Source organism: Ictidomys tridecemlineatus, chromosome 5, assembly GCF_052094955.1.
Source record: "Ictidomys tridecemlineatus isolate mIctTri1 chromosome 5, mIctTri1.hap1, whole genome shotgun sequence".
NCBI lineage: Eukaryota > Metazoa > Chordata > Mammalia > Rodentia > Sciuridae > Ictidomys > Ictidomys tridecemlineatus.
In genome coordinates this window covers 2,689,778-2,709,282 of record NC_135481.1, presented here as the reverse complement: position 1 = coordinate 2,709,282, position 19,505 = coordinate 2,689,778, and the positions used below count along the sequence as shown (strand labels likewise).

General features: G+C 44.5%; 1 protein-coding gene across 3 annotated transcripts in view; it reads left to right on the top strand.

Annotated features, from left to right (window-relative positions):
• The first annotated feature begins 1,091 nt into the window (after nucleotides 1-1,091).
• The window catches only part of Atp10a (ATPase phospholipid transporting 10A (putative)), a 189,852-nt gene continuing 171,438 nt past the window's right edge, over nucleotides 1,092-19,505 (top strand). The window contains exon 1 of one of the 3 annotated variants that reach the window (XM_078049105.1): nucleotides 1,092-1,992. In XM_078049105.1, coding sequence (XP_077905231.1) covers nucleotides 1,541-1,992 — 452 coding nt within the window. In that variant the 5' untranslated portion in view covers nucleotides 1,092-1,540. The remainder of the gene's footprint in view (nucleotides 1,993-19,505) is intronic. The other 2 variants (XM_078049104.1, XM_078049106.1) reach the window with 2 other exon arrangements.

The following is a 19,505-nucleotide window of genomic DNA, read 5'->3' as shown; positions in this document are numbered from 1 at the left end:
AATTTTGTTTATTTATTTATTTATTAGTTCTCGGTGGACACAACATCTTTGTTGGTATGTGGTGCTGAGGATCGAACCCGGGCCGCACGCATGCCAGACGAGCGCGCTACCGCTTGAGCCACATCCCCAGCCCCATAGTGTCTTAATGAGGGGTGCAGGGTGGTGGTGGTGGGAAGAGGTGGAGGAAAAAAAAAAAGAGAGATCTCCAAAGAGGAGAAGGCCATGGCTTCCCCAATCCAGACAGGTGCACCTGGCCTCCCAGCCATGCCTCTAAGACAAGAAATCTTGTTTTCTATATCAGGAAGTTGTAGCAAACTGCCTCACTTGTGGTACACCAATGGGGTCTTAACTGCGTCTGAATCCTGAATCAAGCTTATTCTTCTGCAGTCCACTTTCCACAAACTCCTCTTATTCTCTGTCAGCATGAAAGTGAGCCCTTTGCCCCATACTTCTGTGACCCTCTTCTACCCAACCTCCTCAATCCCAACAGTCATCATCAACTCTCTGTCACTGTCTGGGTGATTGATAGCCCACACCTCAGAACCACAGCATGGGAGGAATACTGCTGACTTCAGGTTCCCCAGGGAAGGAAAAAGAGACCCAAATACCTGCAAACCACACACTGTCTTTGCTATAGCATAGTATTCCTCCTTTCCATGAAAAACAAAAACAAAACAAAAAGTCAAAACCCAAACAAAACAAAAACAAACAACACAGAGACAGGGAAAGAGCCATATCTCCTTTTTCAGGTGGGTAAGGGAAGGCAACTATGACCATAGAAAGGGAAACAGGTCTAATTCAACCAAGAATTGAATCTGAAAATAGTTGCAGATTGGGAGGTGGGGTAGGGAAGTTTGTAAAGGTGATAGGAATCACAACATCACGAGATGTCCCTAGAAGCCCATGTCCTTTTCAAACTAAGATTTGAAAATTGTACAATGTGTAAAACCACTGCTTCTCTAGATTTTTATTCCAATTGATTACATTGGTCTCCAGTGACCATTTCCCGGTCCAGGACTAAGTTAGGTCTGGCTCAGGATTAGCGCGCGCCAGCCGCGAGGAGACTGACTGCCTTTTCCCTCTGCTCTGCAGTTTCCTCTGTCCTAACGGTGGCAGAGCGCATTCTGGGATTGAAATTATACTTCTGGGAAATGAAACCAAATCCCTCTAAAGTTTCTAACTCGGGCTATTTTTTGTTTCCCGCTATCCGGAATGACTGAATCTGGGAGCGGAGCGAGGGCGGGGCGGAGGAGCCACCTCGGCGGAAACGGCCCAGGCGGGCTGGCTGGCGGGCGCGAGTACAAGGGGGCTTCTGTGCCTGGCTGCGCCGGGCCCCGCCTGCGCCCTGCTGGGACTGCCGACCGGCGGCTGGAGGCTGGACTCGGACCGGGCGGGTTGGGCGGGGCGGGCGGAGCGCTAACCGCGATCTCTGTGCGTCCCGCAGGCGGGGATCCCGTGCCGCCGCGCCCGGGTGGCCGGCGATGATCACCTAGGAGGCTGGCGCAAGCAGCGGAGCAGCCGGGCGCGGCGACACGCGGCCATGCAGCGGGAGTCGGGGTCAGCCGAGGAGCCCGAGCCCCCGGGGAGGCGGTGGCGCCGCCGGGAGGGCAGGACGCGCACGGTGCGCTCCAACCTGCTGCCGCCCCCGAGCGCGGAGGACTCTGTGGCGGGTGCCACCAAGGGCGAACGGCTGCAGCGGCTCGGATGTGTCCAGCACCTGGCAGACAACCGGCTCAAGACCACCAAGTACACGCTGCTGTCCTTCCTGCCCAAGAATCTATTCGAGCAGTTCCACCGCCTGGCCAACGTGTACTTTGTCTTCATCGCGCTGCTCAACTTCGTGCCGGCGGTGAACGCCTTCCAGCCTGGCCTGGCGCTGGCGCCCGTGCTGTTCATCCTGGCGGTCACGGCCTTCAAGGACTTGTGGGAAGACTACAGCCGCTACCGCTCGGACCATGAGATCAACCACCTGGGCTGCCTGGTCTTCAGCAGGTGAGCCTGGAGGGCTGGGCGGTGAGCGCGGGGGTCCGCGTAGGGTCTGGGCTCTTCCGGGAACTTGGATGCAGTTTGCCACTGAGCAGGGTTGGCATGGGGCAGGGCTGGCATGTAGAACAGCGCAGGACAGAGGTCCGGCGGCTTGGGGCATAATGACCTGAGCCGCGTGCTGGGTCAAGGCGTTGAGTCTCTAAGGCCCCTCAGCAGCTGTTTCTTGGCCAGAAGGGAGACCTAGATGCTGGGCCATGTGGAGGATCCTCTGTCGGGGACTGTCACTCTGTCTCCGCGTTGGAGACAGAATAATCCCAGGGCTGCAATTTGGCAGGCGCTGAGTACTTCATTCCCAGCACTACTTAAGTTCCTGCTATAGTTCTTGGCCCGGCTCCGTGGACCAGAATGTATGAAACTAAGACTTAGGTAACTTTGTCTTGGAGCAGCAGAGTGAAACCGCCACAAAGTTCATATTGAAGGGTTAGGTTTAATAACTCCACTGGTGCATATGCTAATGTGACCTGTGAGCAGGCCACAGACTGGGTACCATTTCTTAGGTGGCTGCCCAGTTCTCTCTGTCCCCATCCCTCCCTCTCTCTCTTACTCCCCTCCCATTTTTCGCTTCTCTCTTTTCTTTCTTTCTCCTGTTCAGTTTTCTTAGTTTTAACTTGTTTTCCAGATGGAAACAGGCTTTGAGGGGATTGCCCAGGTTAGTACCAGGAAGTGACCTTTCGGTGGGGGTCATTGCACCTTTTTTTCCCCTTTGCTTGTGGGGGTCTGTACAGGATGTCACTGCATCTTCTCCCCTTGGACCCTCCAGTTGGAGAGTCACTTGGCTTGTAGATCCATCTTGGAGCTGTGTCCAGTCGCTGGGACACCCCTAAGGAAGGCAAATGTCTTAGCTGCCATCCAAGGCTCAGCCCATCTTTTCCTCCTGTTTACCTTGCTGGACCTGTGGGGGGGGGGAGATGGGCCTCTTGGAGGACATTTGCTGCGTCCCCCCTCCATTGTGACTGAAGATATCATAGGTAGCTCCTCACCTCTCAGTGACAGATAGTTTCCCTACTATATGGGGGTCATGGTTGTTCCTGCCTCTTAGAATAGCTTAGAAGAAGAGCATGAATGTCTGTCCCTGAACTTGAGTACTTTTTTAAAAAATATTTTTTGTGGAGGTACTGGGGATTGGACTCAGGGGTGGTTTACCAGGCGCCACCCACCTCCTGCTTTTTTTTGGAGGGGGAATCTCACAAAGAAGGGCTTTGCTAAACTGCTGAGGCTGGCCTTGAATTTATAATCATCCTGCCTCAGCCTCTCCAGTTGCTGGGATTATAGGTACCCACTACACCCCACTGAATACTTTTCTTTTGAGATAGGGTCTTGCTATATTGCCCAGATTGACTTGAGTACTTTTAACACTGCATTGGTTGTGTTTCATATTAATTTACATAAACATGGCATAAACAGAGGTTCAGAGAGGTTAAGTAACTTGTCCAAGCTCACCCAGCTACTATATAGGCTCAAGTGATTCTCATTAATGGGATTTGACCTAGGTCTTTTTGACTATCTAGTTTTTCCAATATTCCTGTGCGTGTGCTTTTCAAACTTTTCACATACATTCATTGAGGAGTTTGTTAAAGGAATAGTTTTCTAAAGTGTTAGTCTCAACAGGTCTGGGAATGAGCCTGGGAATCTGAGTGCTGGATTAGCATGGAGGTGAGTTTTATGTGGTGGCCTACAGTTGAGTAATACCTCCCTGCCTGCCCAGAAGAGGTGCCCCTGGCCAGTGGTCAAATATGACCTGGATGGGAAGGGCCATGGAATTTCCTGGCTCCTGTTCACCACAAGTCTCATCAAGGAAGGGAGAGGGACACCACTTACACAAATGTCCTCAGTGTCTCTCTAGTAAGCACTCCAGACAGCTCTACGCCTTTCCTCTGCCCTGCCTGTCCTTTGCACGGCATAACTTGGGTGGGGCTCTAGCTCATTTAAGTCTTAGTACACGTGCCACTTCCTGTTATCACTGAGCCTATAACTCCACAAGCCTCTTTTTAAGAAGTGCTTAGACCTCAGGATAGAGTTTATTTTCAGTTGGTAAAGTGCAACCCATTATGTCGTTTGAACCGTCTAATAATCATCATACCCATTTTGTGGATGAGAAAACTGAGACTGGAATCTAAAAATAGTGTTCACTGTAAGGCTTCATGGGCTTATGAAAACTCAGCTCCACTTGGCCACACCGTCCAGGTTTCCCTTCTTTTCAGCCTCCCAGCCCCTAAATCAAGTTCCTTACCTTCTTATGGAGACAATGGGCCTTCTACCTGGGAAGGCCTCAGGGGTACTCCTTGGTGGCCAAGGGAGGGATGGTAGTTATGTGTGGGGAAGAGATGGAGCCTTCACTCCCTCTCTGACCTGGTTGGTTGTCTCCTTTTCTGCAGAAACTATTAGCATTTGTCATTCATTTCCCAATTGTGCTGAGGACAGTCAGCTCAGTGCCCCACTTCTATTCTTTGTTCCCCAAAAGGCAGGTCAAATTCTCCCAGTTCTTGAAGCTCTGGATAGGGTGTTGCCAGGCTCTGGTGACTGAAGGAGGAGGAGGCTGGGTTCCACTCAGGGCTTGCTGTAGGAACAGAATGTGCTGTGGACTAGGTCCACAAGATAGGATGCTTTTTAGGAGAAGCCTCCCCAAGGTGCTCAGGAGTCTGGGACAAGACATGACTCAGAAGGATGTGACTAGGTAAAGGAGGAGAAGGCAGATGCTGCAGGTAAAGAGTCACAGGAAAAAGGGGTGACCTGTGACAGGGTCAGGGCAATGAGAGACTGAGAACAGGTTATTAGGTTTATGAGGGTGAGGCATGGACATGAAACCTGGGATTGTGGGGATCTGGTACCAGAACAGCCTAGGAAAAGACTTTTATGTGAGGCCACAGTCTGTTGGCTGCCTTTGGTTAATACAGAGCAATCAGAAGTATAGCTGAGAACTATGGGGGTCAATTTTGTATTGTGTCTCTTCCAAGTCTTCAAGTGTGCCATTGTTTTAGTTGCTATGTTCAGTTAAAGGATTTGTTGGCCATTTTTCCTTTTTGTGTTACTGAGACTGGCCCCAAACTCCTAGGCTCAAGTGATTCTCAGGCCTCAGTCTCCCAGGTAGCTGAGACCACAGGTGCATGCCACTGTAGTCGGCTCAAAGCATGCATTAATGCAGCATTTCGGGACACTGACTCTGTCTCTGGAGGATGGCATTATTTTGTATTCTGATGTGGGATCTACAGTGAATCAATCATTTATACCATTACTATTATTTTTTAAAGTAGATGGATACACTATCTTTATTTTATTTATTTACTTTTTTTTTTGAGAGAGAGAGAGAGAGAGAGAGAGAGAGAGAGAGAGAGAGAGAGAGAGAGAGAATTTTTAACATTTATTTTTTAGTTTTCGGCAGACACAACATCTTTGTTTGTATGTGGTGCTGAGGATCGAACCCGGGCTGCACGCATGCCAGGCGAACGCGCTACCGCTTGAGCCACATCCCCAGCCCCTCTTTATTTTATTTATTTGTAAGTGGTGCTGAGGATCAAACCCAGTGCCTCACATAATCGAGAAAAGTGCTTTACCACTGAGCTACACCCCCAGTCCTGTACCATTATTTTTGTCATTATAATTATTATTAATTTTTTTTCTGCTGTACTGGGGATTGAATCCAGGGATGCTCTACCACTGAGCTAGAGACCCAGCCTTTTTCGTTTTTTATTTTGAGACAGGGTCTCACTTAGTTGTCCAGGCTGGCTTTGAATTTGGAATCCTCCTCCCTTAGCTTCCTAAGATGCCGCCGGGATTACAGGTGTGGACCACCGCACCTGGCATGTCATCATTATTATTGGTTTTTTTTGCAACACTAGGGATTGAATGATGGTAAAGCATGTACTCTACCAGTAAACTATATCCTGGGGCTTGTCCCAAATATAATCTTACTGGCACCTTTCAGCTGCTCTTTCAAGGATGATGGAAGCAGTAGTATTTCTGCAAAATAAACTGATGATCTTCCCCTGAATCTTTTGGGCTCTGTACTGGGATTTGATAGCAGCCCCTCACCCCTCATAATCCTTCCATTGTCCTTTTTTTTTTTTTTAAATTTTTGACCCTGGTTTTGAACCAAGGGGCACTCAACCCCTGAGATACATCCCCATCCCTTTTTATTTTATTTTATTTTTTTTATTTGAGACAGAGTCTCACTAAATAGGGCCACACTAAGTTGTTGGGGATGGCCTCAAATTTGTGATGCTTCTGCCTCAGTCTCCCTAGTCACAGGCATTACAGGCATGCCCACCATGCCTGATCTTCTGTTATCTTTTGGGAAAACAGATAGGGCTGCTCTGTGCTTCTTTAGGAATTGCCCTATTTTTTCCTCACTTCTCTTCCCTTCAATTCTCTCCGCATTCCCCAGCTTGCCAGGGTTACCAGTCTAACTGTGTACACTTCATGATTTGTTGTTTTGGAATAGCTCAGTGGTAGACAGAAGGTGATAGTCTTACCTAACAAAATCCTCCTTTTGTTTTCTTCCCAGGGTTTTCATTATCATGTTTCTCCTCTGTCTTTTCTCCTTCGTGTCCTCCCCGCTTTCCTGGTGAGCAAGCTCCTCCTTGCTGGTGTGCTTAGCTTTGGGGGTATATTCTTTCCTCCCCTCCCTCTTAAAGCAGCAAAGCGTTGTTTCCCTGGGGAGCCCAACATCTTTTTTGTTATTTGGAGTAAAATATTTGCAAAAAGCAGCCACAAATACAAGACCCAGGAGGTGTGAATGAGTATGTGGGGTAATTGAGGAATATTTTGACATTGCCATTCCCATGTTTTTGGAAATAATTTTTCTTTTTTTCTTTGGTACTGGGGATTGAACTCAGGGGCACTCAACCACTGAGCCACATCCTTAGCCCCATTTTGTAGTTTCTTTATATACAGGGTCTTATTGAGTTGCTTAGTGCCTCACTTTTGCTGAGGCTGGCTTTTAACTCACGATCTTCCTGTCTCAGCCTCCCTAACCACTGGGAATACAGGTGTGTGTCACTGTGCCTGGCCATAATTTTTCTTTTGATATCTACTTTATATCCTGTATTTGGGGGCTCATGTGGTCAAGTTATAGTGGAAAAAGAACCTTTCTTTCCCTAAAAACTTGGTTGCTATCAAAGTGCAGCCCATTGTTCTTGGCTTGATTCTTATTTTTCATTTGTTAACAATTGAGCAAAGTGTTCTATTTTTACATATTTACTTATTGTGGTATTGGGGATTGAACCCAAGGACACGCTACCACAGAGCTCATCCTCAGCCATTTTTCTGTGTTAGTTCAGGATTCCAGAGTTTCCCATGTGCACTCACCACTGAACTATATCCTTTGAGACAAGAGTCTCTTCAAATTGCTGAGTCTGTCCTCAAACTTTTCTTCTCTCTCTTTGTTGCCTTTGCAATTTATTTTGCTGAAATTGGGTTATTTGTCCTGTGGGGTTTCCCGAAGCCTGCTCATGGCCATCAATTCTGTGTGGTTTTGCAGGAACATGCTGCTCTCTACTGTAATTGTTGTAAAACGAAAGGTGAGTCTGGACACTTTCTCAGAGCTTCATGAAGCTCAGGTTTAAATGACTCTTTTGGTCAAAACCACATTCATAGGTGGTGTTCTGCACTTAGAGAGCCTGTGCAGAATCAGAGGCCATTACCATCCAGCTGTGCCTCTTGTCGTGATGTTGGCAGCCATTGGAGGAGGATCATTGCCTACATCCGTTGCTTTGTTCAGGGATGGAAGGTGGTGATGATCGAATTCTTTCATTTATCACTGCAAAGACTTTTGTAAAGAAACTCTTCCACTCATCTAATAATCCCCCAGCTAAAGCAGGAAAGGAGGGAGAAATGCTTGATGTTGGTCAGTAGAATTTTCCAATAGTAACCAATTAGCTTTCTGAAAGTTTTAAGCTTTCTATTTTGAAAATACAGAAAAGTTGCAAAAATAATATAGGATTCATGTACACTCTGCATTCAATTTTATATAATGCTAAAGTTTTATTCTTAACTATATTACAAAGACCAAGACTATGAAGTTAAGCTTTGTCCTTGTCAGGGAAGCACTCTACCACAGAGCTACACCTCCAGCCCCATAAGTACTCATTAAGCAACAATCTTTATTTAGATCTCAACAGTTTTTTCATTAATGTATTAATGGGCTTTGGTCATGTGTTTTGCACATTGATCTTGTGTTCTGCCACCTTGCTAGCTCATTCGTTATTTCTAATACTTGTTTTGTAGATTACTTAGGCTTTTAAACATACAATCACATCATCTGTAAAAAAGAGTTTTACTACTTCCTTTTCAACCTGATGCCTTATGTTTCTTTTTCTTATCTAAACACCCTGGCAAGAAGCCCCGGTACATTGTTGAATTGAAATAGCAAGAACAGGAATCCTAGCGAGAAGACTTTCTTTCACCATTAAGTATGGTGCTAGGTCTGTGTGTGTGTATGTGGGTGTGTGTTTGGTGGAGCCTGGGATCAGATCCAACCTAGGGCATTATATTGCTTCATGCATGCTAGTTAAGTGCTCTACCACTGAACAACACCCTTAGCTCTTGCTATAGGTATCCCCCACCCCAGGGTTTTGTGGCTTGAACCCTGGGATGCTTAAGCACTGAGCACTGTCCCCAGCTCTTTTTTACTTTTTATTTTGAGACATTGTTGCTTAGGGGCTAACTTGCTAAGTTGCTGAGGCTGGCCTCGAACTTGTGATCCTCTTGCCTCAGCCTCCTGAGTCATTGGAATTACAGGGGTGTACCACTAAGCCCAGCTTTTGTTGAAGGTTTTTGTGGATGCTATTTATTGGGTTGAGGAAGTTCCCTTTTAGTCCTACTTTATTGAGTGTTTTTATTAAGAAACAGTGTTAGAGGGACTGGGGATGTAGCTCAGTGGTAAAGCACATGGTCTGAATTTAATCCTCATAACGGCAAATAACTAAATTAATTAATTAATAGCAGTGTTGGTTTGTCAAGTGCTTAAGATAATGTATAACATTGATTTTTTTTTAAAAGTGGCGCTGGGGATTGAACCCTGGGACTCATACTTGCTAGGCAAGTGCAATACCACTGAGATTCATGTGTGCAGGACCCCTTCAGTTGGCTTTCACAGGTAACTGTGGCTGGGAGTCTTTTAGTTTTTATGGATTCTACAGAGCTGGGAAAGGGGGATGGATACAAATGAGCTGACTTTCTGGGTGAGGTTCAGAAGTTACTATTGAATAAACTCTGTTTAGATTGTGGCAAGCCTTTGTTAATATCCAGAGTTCTGACAAAGTTCATTTGGAAATTTTTGCCACTGCTTTTTCATTTTTATGGAAGTGAGGATTTATGGAGTTCCTCACTCCTGGAGGTCTTGCCTCCTAGTTAGTGATTTAGTAGAGTTCCTCTCAATTGGGGTGGGTCTATTGTTGTTTCTCATAATTAGATTGAGATTTTGCCAATCTCAATTGGGTAGGAATACCACAGAAATTGTGTGCCCTTCTCAGCATATGATTTCAGGGGGCGGGAAATGGTGACAGAATGCCTTTACTGCTGATGGTGTTAACCTTGAACATGAGGTCATGGTGGTGTCTGTTGGGTTTTTCCACTGTTCATTTACTATTTTCCATTTTGCAATTCATAATATCTTCTGGGTAGAGCCTTGAGACTATGTTGCTATCTGTTTCTCCTCAAATTCTCCCCGCCTCCCCCCCCCCACTAATAGCAAGATCTCTTGCCTGCAGCAAATTTTTTATTTTTGTTATTTCCAGGACCTTGTGTGTGCTAGTCAAGAACTCTACCACTAAGCTACACATCCAGTCTTTGTCTTTTTGGATTTATAAGTTATTATTATGAATACATGGATTTGAATGTGGTTGATTGTTTTGAGGTCATTGTGGTTACTTTTGTAATTGATGTTCTTTGGTCAATAGGAATCAGTCAAGTTGACTTCAGAGTCCTTTAAATATAACTTCTAATCATTTCATTTGGTTCACATCCCAGGCTTATTTTATGCATTTCCCACTCTTAACTTCTGAAGCCACAAGTGACCTTCTCCACTGCCCCCTCCCCTTTGTGGTACTAGAGATCAAACACAAGGCCTTGCACATGTCAAGCAAGTGCTGTACCACTGGGCTCTGTCCCCAGCTCCCCCACACTTTTTTTGCTACCTGGGATTGAACTCAGGGGTGCTTAACCACCTGAGCCATATCCTCAGCCCTTTTTGTTTGTATTTTTTAATTTTGAGATGTTATCTTCCTAAATTGCTTAGGACCTTGCTAAGTTGGTGAGGCTGGCTTTGAACTTGCAATTCTCCTGCCTCAGCCTCCTGGGCTGCTGGGATTACAGGTCTATGCCACCGTACTTCCCAGCCCTTTTAAAAATTTTTATTTTGTATAATATATGTTGCTGAGACTGAATTTGAACTTGTGATTCTCCTTCCTTGGCCTCCCAAGTAGCCCAGACTTGCCTTGTTTTTTGGGGGATGGGCTGGTGTATGTGGCTAGTTTGCTGGAGTTGAAACCCAGAGCTTTCTACCATCCTAGTCTTGTTATTTTTAAATGAAGTTTTCTTGTAGCTTTCATTGTTCTGTGAAGCCCACTGTGCTTATTCCTGACTGTCCTGTCATGGTCTAGTTTTATTCTTTTTTAATGATGATTTACTATGGTCATCTTTAACTCTAGAAGTCACATCTTCCTGCAAGGGAGGGGTCAGGTAGTCTCACCTGGGGGGCAGTACTGCCTTCAGATGTGTTGGCAAATATTTAGTTATCATTGTGACTGCCAGTGTTCCTGATACTTGGTGCTCGTGAGCCAGGTATGTCATGTCTTTGCCTCACTTGGGATAGTCCCAACCCCAAAGGCCAATCAAACACCCACTGAAAAATATTTTTGGAAGAACATCGGAAAGGCAAAGCTTGTCCGTGTGTCTGCTGTATTCCTTGACTGGGGAAGATTGAAAAGAGGTTGTGTGACAGTCTCCTGCCCATCACAGCTTGATGGTCCAGCTCCTTCCAGCTGAATTCCTGTAACAGAGGAGGCCATTGGACTTATTTGTATAAGAATTACCTCTCTATATATAGTAAAGGGAAAGAACTTACAGGAAAAATGAGGAGGCTATTTTGATTTCTTCCCTTTTTTAGGATACTCTTAGCTTGGCTTTCTATGTTTACTTGTTTTGCATTTTCCCGGAATACAGTTTCTATGTATTGTCCTGCACATACCCTCTGGTTATTTTTCCACTGGGGATACTGGTGTTTGGGTTACTTTGCTTACCAAACTATTTTTGTAGGGTAAGATGGAATTCTTTTACCTATTTTAAGTTAACCAGGGATAATTAAAATTCCCTCCATAAGATAGAACCTTTGCCAGCAGGTAGATGCTGGCAGGTACCTCTTTCTTTGGTCCAGTCTCCTCATTTAAATTGGAAGGAAGATATTATTAAATCAGGGGTTGGATAAAAGCCTCTGGATGTTCTGAAAGGAATAGGGATGTAATGCACCCAAAGGGTAGGGTGCAATGCCTGACGGGCAGGTGAATATTTGAAAAGATTAGATGAGAGTCATTGTGAGTAATTACTGATGCTACAACAATTGTTAGTATTGTTCAGTTTTGGGTCAAAATATTTGTTTATATTGTCAGGACACTGACAATGGTGTAGATGTACTTTCAGCCAAAAGGGCACTTACAGCTGGGGATGTTGCTTAATGATAGAGCACTTACCTAGTGTGCATGAGACGGGGTTTCATCTCTACTATCACAAAAACAAAGCTCTTTAGATATTATTTAGACTGTTTAGTTTTATCACAAGTATATGTACAGTTTCTGAAAAGTATTTTGAAAAATACTTGAAAATAGAATATTGCTAAATATTGAAAATAGCTTATTGCTAAACCTTATGGATTGCCAAGGATCTAGGGATAACCTTGGGTGACTCAAATATTTTCTTTTTAAATATATATTTATTTTTTAGTTGTAGTTGGACACAATACCTTTATTTTATTTAATTTTATGTGATGCAGAGGATCGAACCCAGGGCCTCCCAAGTGTTAGGCGCGTGCTTTACCACTGAGCCACAACTCCAGCCTCTCAAATATTTTCTTTTGAAATATACCACAGTAGATTAAAACACTGATGAAAAAAATGGTAACAGTAGGTTGTTTGCTTAATAATTGCAAAGACAATGTGTCATGTACTACTTAACGGTGTCTTTGCAATCATCACTTTTTTTTTTTATTGGTACCTGGGATTGAACCCACGGGGGCTTACCAACTGAGACACATCCCCAGCTCATTTTTGTGTAATTTATTTAGAGGCAGGGTCTCACTGAATTGCTTAGGGCCTTGCCAAGTTGCTGAGGCTGGCTTTGAACTCGCCATCCTTCTGTCTCAGCCTCCTGAGCCACTAGTATTATAGGCATGCGCCACCACACCCAGCTTGAAATTGTCATATTTCTTTACTAACAGTTGTAAAAATGAAAAACCTAAAGTAAGTTTCTGGTTTGCAAAAGGAAAATAAACATAGATCCACAATAGAGGGCTTCCTTCCAGAGCTGTGCCAACAAGACCTCTCGGGAGAAGTCTATCCGTGCTCTGGAGACCCGTTGCTTTTCTGATAGTGAGGTTCTGCAGGTCAGTTCATGGTCCTGCCTTATTTGTCCTTCAGCACCAGATTTGCAGCATGTTGGAACTATAAAAATTTCCTAGAAAGGCCCCAGGGTGGGAACAGACCTGAGGGTATGCTGGTCTGACTGGACTGGCCCCCTACCTCCAAAGTTCTGTGGAACCCCTGGTCCACTCCCCAGCATCTGTGTCTGCTTGTCTTCTCTCATCAGTGCTATCCTGCATGGAAACTTCTGACTCTAAAGGAATTCAGTAGGTGAGGAGTAATGGGATGGCAGAAAACCCAGCGTGTCACCAGATACTTGAACTAAGTTATTTCAAGTCTTAAAACATTGCACTAGGATTCTTTTTTGTGATACTGGGAATTGAACCTGGGGCTTTAAGAATGCTAGGCACGTGCTCTATCATTAAGCAACACTCCCAGCCATAGTACCGTTTTGGCTGAAAATACATCTACACCAATATATATATTTCTTTTTTTTCCTTTTTTAAATTTGTTTTAATTAGTTACACATGACAGTACAATGATCTTGACAATTTTTTTTTTCAGAGAGAGAGAGAGAGACAGAGAATTTTTAAAAAATATTTATTTGTTTTTTTTTAGTTTTCGGCGAACACAACATCTTTGTTTGTATGTGGTGCTGAGGATCGAACCTGGGCTGCACGCATGCCAGGCGAGCGCGCTACTGCTTGTGCCACATCCCCAGCCCCATCTTGGCAATTTTTAAAAAATTATTTATTTTTTTTCATTGTAGTTGGACTCAACACCTCCATTTCATTCATTTATTTTTATGTGGTGCTGAGGATCGAACCCAGGGCCTTGTGCATGCTAGGTGAGCGCTCTACAGTCACAGCCCCAATACATATTTTCTAATAACATTTTTAAAAAATCAAGGTGAAGACAGTTACATTGTGGTTCCAAGTTCTATCCTTTGTCACTTCATGCCTTGGAGATCTTGGTGATAAATGCAGAATGTTTCTGCTGTGGTTGAGAGGTGAGCATGGCAGATGCACCCTGGTTGTCTGGGTTCTAATACCCACATTCCTTTCCTGCAGCCTCCTGGACCAGGGAAAGCTGACCCAGTGAGTCACAGTAGCTGGAGAGGGATTGAAGGTGGAGTCCTCAGGTCAGCTCTGGCCCAGACACCCACTCACCAGCTATGCCTGGGTGACTCCTGGCCTGCTGCCAACCCAGAGGGTGTGGTCACAATCTTTTTCTGGGCTTTTTTTTCCTCCCCAAGTTCCAGCCAGAGATCATACCAGACACAGATGGAACCTCTCCCTGTAGGTTTTTGCCAAGTTGGAAATCAGTTTTGTTTCAATGACAAAATCCATCCCCATTCTTTGTCTTTGTCATCTTTAATGCACAGTGGCTCCAAAAAAACAAAAACAAAAACAAACAAACAAAAAAACTATTGACTCAGAAAACTCTGAACAAGCTGAGGGGAAAAGACAACATAGAAGGAGAGCGAGTTATTAGGAGGAGGCTCCTGTTCCTGGGGGTATCTCTCTGAACAAAGAACCCCCCCCCCCACACACACACACTTATTAGAATCCAGGGAGCCTAGTACACGGTAGACAAGTGCTCTACCACTGAGCTACATCTCTAGCCCTATTATTATTTTGGTATTGAGAATAGAACCCAGTGATGGTTTACCTCTGAATTATATCTCCAGCTCATTTTATTTTATTTTATTTTTTATTTTGAGTCAGGGTCTCTCTAAGTTGTCCAGGCTGGCCTGTAACTTGCAATCTTTCTGCCTCAGCCTTCCAAGTAGCTGGAATTACAGGCATGTGCCATGACTCCTGGCGACTGTTTTGGTATTAAACTTTTATTGCATCATCATAACGGTTTCAACTTCTAATCCCTCCCTACATGTTTTTGTTTATTTGTTTTAGTTTTAATTTTTTGGTTCTGGTGCTGGGGATGGAACCCAGGGCTTCATGCATGCTAGCCAGTGTTATACCACTGAGCTACATTCCCAGTCCTATATTTTTTTTTCCTTTTTTGCCTTAAGTAGGTTAAAAAGTTGACTCATTCCATTGCACTTTGGTGGCTGCATTGCAGACTGTAGCTGGTGGCGTGGGCTGGGAGCCAAAGGGCCACTCTTGCAGAGGCCCCAGTGTTCTCTCACATAGGAGGCTGAGCTGAGTCCCTGAGCTGTGGCTATGCTCACCATCTATCACTGTTAACCTCCTCCCTTGTTGTGGTCTTACTTCCCTTTTTCCCTCTTTAGTTTCCTATCCTGTTAATTCCTCTGTGAAGTCCAGGACTTAATGGGAATTCCTTCTTAACACTGTTGGGACTTGGAGAAGGGGACTCTGAAGAGTGGAGGGAGCATGGGGTCTGTTATGCTTGGCTCTGTCCCCAACTCCTGCATGCAGTAACATCTTAAATCAGTTCCTGCTTATTCAGTCCTTTATTGGCTGTGTCTTCATTTTGTATGTACTGATGTTTTAATGCCTGCAGCCTTGCTGATCAGAGGACCTGCCCCTTCCGGGGCTCACTAATCCCTAGAGGTATACACCTCTTTCCTAGGTGTGTGCCACCTATGTGGAGACCCACTAGTCCCAGCTCATAGCCCTAACCACCTTCTTTATCAGGCTTCCTTCACTACCATAGTCAGGTCTAAGTACCAGAAACCTAGAGACAGCTCCTACACCCAACACCTGCTGAGATTATTCATGCAAACCAATCCTAAGGCTTCTTGCCCTGCCTTCCATATTCATTTTTATAGAGACCATAAAAAAGCGCACCCTCCTGTCCCTCCTTCCTGTCCTGCATGATTTAGAGTATTGTGCCCTCTCTTCTTGAAGACTATGTACCTCTACTTTTTGCCCACTTTTTTCTCTTTTATTGGAAGGGGTGGGTGGCTGGGTGGAGGTGGGACTGAGGATTAGATCTGGGTCCTCTCACATGCTAGGCACGTGCTCTGCTATGAGCTACCCAGAGCCCCAGCAAGTTATCTTTTCAAAGGCAATTGTCTCCTTGATCTGAGGGCTTAGCCATACTTGAATAATAACAAAACTTACATTTTAAAAACAATCCTGCTGGAGGCAATCCCTCCGATGCTCTTAACCTTTTTATTTGACTTCATATTTTTATTTATCAACTCCTGCCTTTGCTAGACCCTCAGCTATGGCACTACCCACCTCATCACCTGATTTTTTTTTTTTCAGTTTATAAATGTTATGTCTTTGAATCTTGGAATCTCCCAGTGAGGCCAGATTTCCTGCACACTAGACTGCAGCCCTGGACCTTCCTGGGGTGGGGGTCCCTGGGGCACATGCTCTATGCCACTGTGCACACATCTGTACCCTCTGGCTCCATGTCACTCTCAGCTTGTCTCCAGCCCTTGTCTTGAAGGCCATGAACCACAGGTCCCTGCCACTGCCTTTCCCTTGCTCTAGCAGTTTCCAGTGGTGGAGTCTCTTTCCTGACTCACTGGGCCACTCTAGGAGCCGCAGATTTCCCTGTCCCCATGGTTCCTGCCACGCAGCAGGTACTCAGCATCTCAGATTGAATGAGCAGACTAATTCCTGAACTAATCCTCATTATATGTGAGTCATGGCATGGTGGACACCTGTGTGGTAGGCAGAATAAATTTCATAAATGCTCCCTCCCCAGATGTCCATGTCCTCTTCCTTAGAACCTGTGACTATGCCAGGTTACATGAGAAAGTGGGATTGGTTGTAGCTGCAGTTGAGGTTACTGACATCAACCACAAATGAAATCAACACAGTCAAGAGCAAAGAAAATTACATTTTGGGGGGCACTGATTAGGATTGCAGTCCTGAAAACCCAGATTCAAGCAGTCTTGAAATTGGGGCTTTGAGGTTTTACAAAATGGTGCTTGTATTTATAACTTTCTATTTTATCACTTGTTAGTCAAGAATTGTGATCTGTGCTGGCAAAAGTTAAGGTGTCTTGTTAGAAAGGGATTAGGTGTAGTCTCAGTCTCTGGGTAGTTTGGGGGACCCATTTTACAGAGGGTCTGCAGCTGCAGAGGTTCACAATATTTCAAAGGCTAGGTCTCATCTAGGGATAGGTGTGTCTTCAGTCCAGTTCAGAGGTTTAGCTCCTGGGGGACATGTCTGAGATCTGATTAACACTGCCCTCCCCACTCCATTGTGATTGTGTTTTTTTTTTTTTTAAAGAGAGTGAGAGAGGGGGGGAGGGAGAGAGAGAGAGAGAGAGAGAGAGAGAGAGAGAGAGAGAGAGAGAGAGAGAGAGAGAGAATTTTTAATATTTAATTTTTAGTTCTCGGCGGACACAACATCTTTGGTATGTGGTGCTGAGGATCGAACCCGGGCCGCACGCATGCCAGGCGAGCGCGCTACCGCCTGAGCCACATCCCCAGCCCCTCCATTGTGATTTTTCTCTTTCATACTAATCCGCTGACATTGAGATGGGGAGTTATCCTGGAGTATCCTGGTGAGCACAGTGTAATTAGGAAGAGGAGGAGGAAGAAGAGGAGGAGGAAGAGGCAGAAAGATGCATTATAAGAAAGACCCAGTTTGCCATTGTTGCTTTGAAGAAGGGGGAAGGGGCCATTGCCCAAGGAATTGTGGGTATCTGGAAAAGGCAAAGAAATGGATTTTCTCCTGGAGCTTCCATAAGGAACAACGCCTTGCTGGAACTTTGATTTTTACTCCAGTGAGGCCCAGGTCAAAACTTTTGACCCACAGAACTATAAGATAACAAATGTGTGTTTCAAGCTACTGATTAGTGGTGATTTGTTACGGAAGCAAAAGAAAAGTAATACATCCTGTATTTATGGGAGAGTCTAACAAACAGACATCAGCTTCTTAAACTATAGCATTTGTGTGTGTGTGTGTGTGTGTGTAGCTAATGATTGAGATCATATCAGTTTATTTTTAAATATTTTTATTTTTTAGTTTTCGGCGGACACAACATCTTTGTTTGTATGTGGTGCTGAGGATCGAACCCGGGCCGCACGCATGCCAGGCGAGCGCGCTACTGCTTGAGCCACATCCCCAGCCCGAGATCATATCAGTTTAAAATGACTAGTAATTGCATTAGCTGAGAATACATGGAATGTCTCCATTTTGCATTGTGGGATCATGAAGACATGATAGGAGTGAAAAAAGCTACCATTTGTTCCATTGAAATAGTGGTAAAACTTCACATTTCTCTTCTACAGTATACTTTTTGTGAACTTGTATAGTACAGCTCTTAGCCAGTTCTGTGAGGTGCTGGAAACTACTTCTTTGACCCTTTGAGGAGATGTCAGCCCAGGAGGGGAAGTCTCAGCTCCTTTGGACTAGGGAACAGGACAAATGGTAGAGGTCTGATGGCCTAGGTGACATTACCCAGAGCTGCTATGTGCTATGTGACCTGAGCATCCTCTACTCTTCATATCCTGAAAGGGTGTAGATGTGACCAAGCTATTAAAAATTTCTGGCTTCCGGGCAAGTGTTTAAAGCCAGATTGTTACCCAGATAATGCCAGGACCCCCAACTTAACAAAATAATTGACAAGAAACTGTATGTTTGCTTTATAGAAAAGTTTAAATGTCACAGATTCTTCAGTAGCTGGTTCATTATAACAAAGCTTCTGTTTTGTCTTCCCTAATTAATTGTCTCTAATTTTTTTTTTTTGGCATAGAGATTGAACCCAGGGGTGCTCAACCACTGAGCAACATCCCCAGCATTTTTTATTTTCTATTTTTAGACAGGTTCTCTCTGGATTGTTCAGGCTGGCCTTGAACTTGTGATCTTCCTGCCTCAGCCAGTAGCTGGGATTTCAGGTGTAGGGCACCACAGTTGGCTCCAACTGTTGTTGATACTACACTCTATCAATAAAAAGTATTTTGTGCTTATGTACTCACTTTGTTCATATTTATAAATTATACACATGTAATGCATTTATGAGTGTGCATGTCTCTTTGTGTATTACTTCCATTAAAACATTTACAGACCCCAGTTCCATCAAAAAGAAAAGAAAAAGAAAATATTTACAAGGATATAAATGAAAGAGGAAGATAAATGGCAGTTACAGACAAAATTTATAGTATTTCCCTGTATCCCAGTGATTTTAAGTCTGGCATCTCTTCAGGGACCACTGGCCTAGAGTATCCTCAAGTAACTTCATGATGTGCGCATTTTAGATCACATCATTTGTGATTTTTTTTCTTATCCAGGGATACTTACAAAGTTTAAAGAACCCCAGGCAACCTGCGGCCACTTTGGATGTCCACCTGTGTGCACAAGAATGGCTCTTCTGTGTGCTGTGGGTGTCAGTTCTGAGAGTGGAGGCATGTGAAATGGGGTGCTCTGACTTTCTTCCATCCCATAATGAACAACATGCTCACAGGGGACTTGCCATTATCACTGAGCTCATGAGCTGTGCTCCACAGGCACCCATCCTGGTGCCCATCAAGCGTGCTCTTTATTGTGCTTATTTCATTTAGCATAGTGCCCTCAAGATTCATCCATGATGTAGCATGTGTCAGAGTTTCCTTTTTAAAATTTTTGTTTTATCATAGTAAAATATATATAACTTTTGCTCTTTTTGCTATTTTTAGTGTCCAGCACAGTGGCTTTAAGGATATTCATTGCTGTGCAACCATCACCATCATCCATCTCCAGAATTTTTTCATTTTTTCCAACTGAAACCCTATGCCCATTAGATGCTTACTCCCCTCCCACCTTTCCCAGCTCCTGGTAACCACCACTCCACTTTCTTTCTCTATGAATATTTAACTTCTGTAATATCTCACACAAGTGGAATCATACAGTATTTATCTTTGTGTGATTTCACTTAGCCTGGTGCCCCAAAGATTCATCTATGATGTAGCATGTGTCAGAATTTCCTTTGTAAGGCTTGAATATTCCATTGTGCAAATATACTACA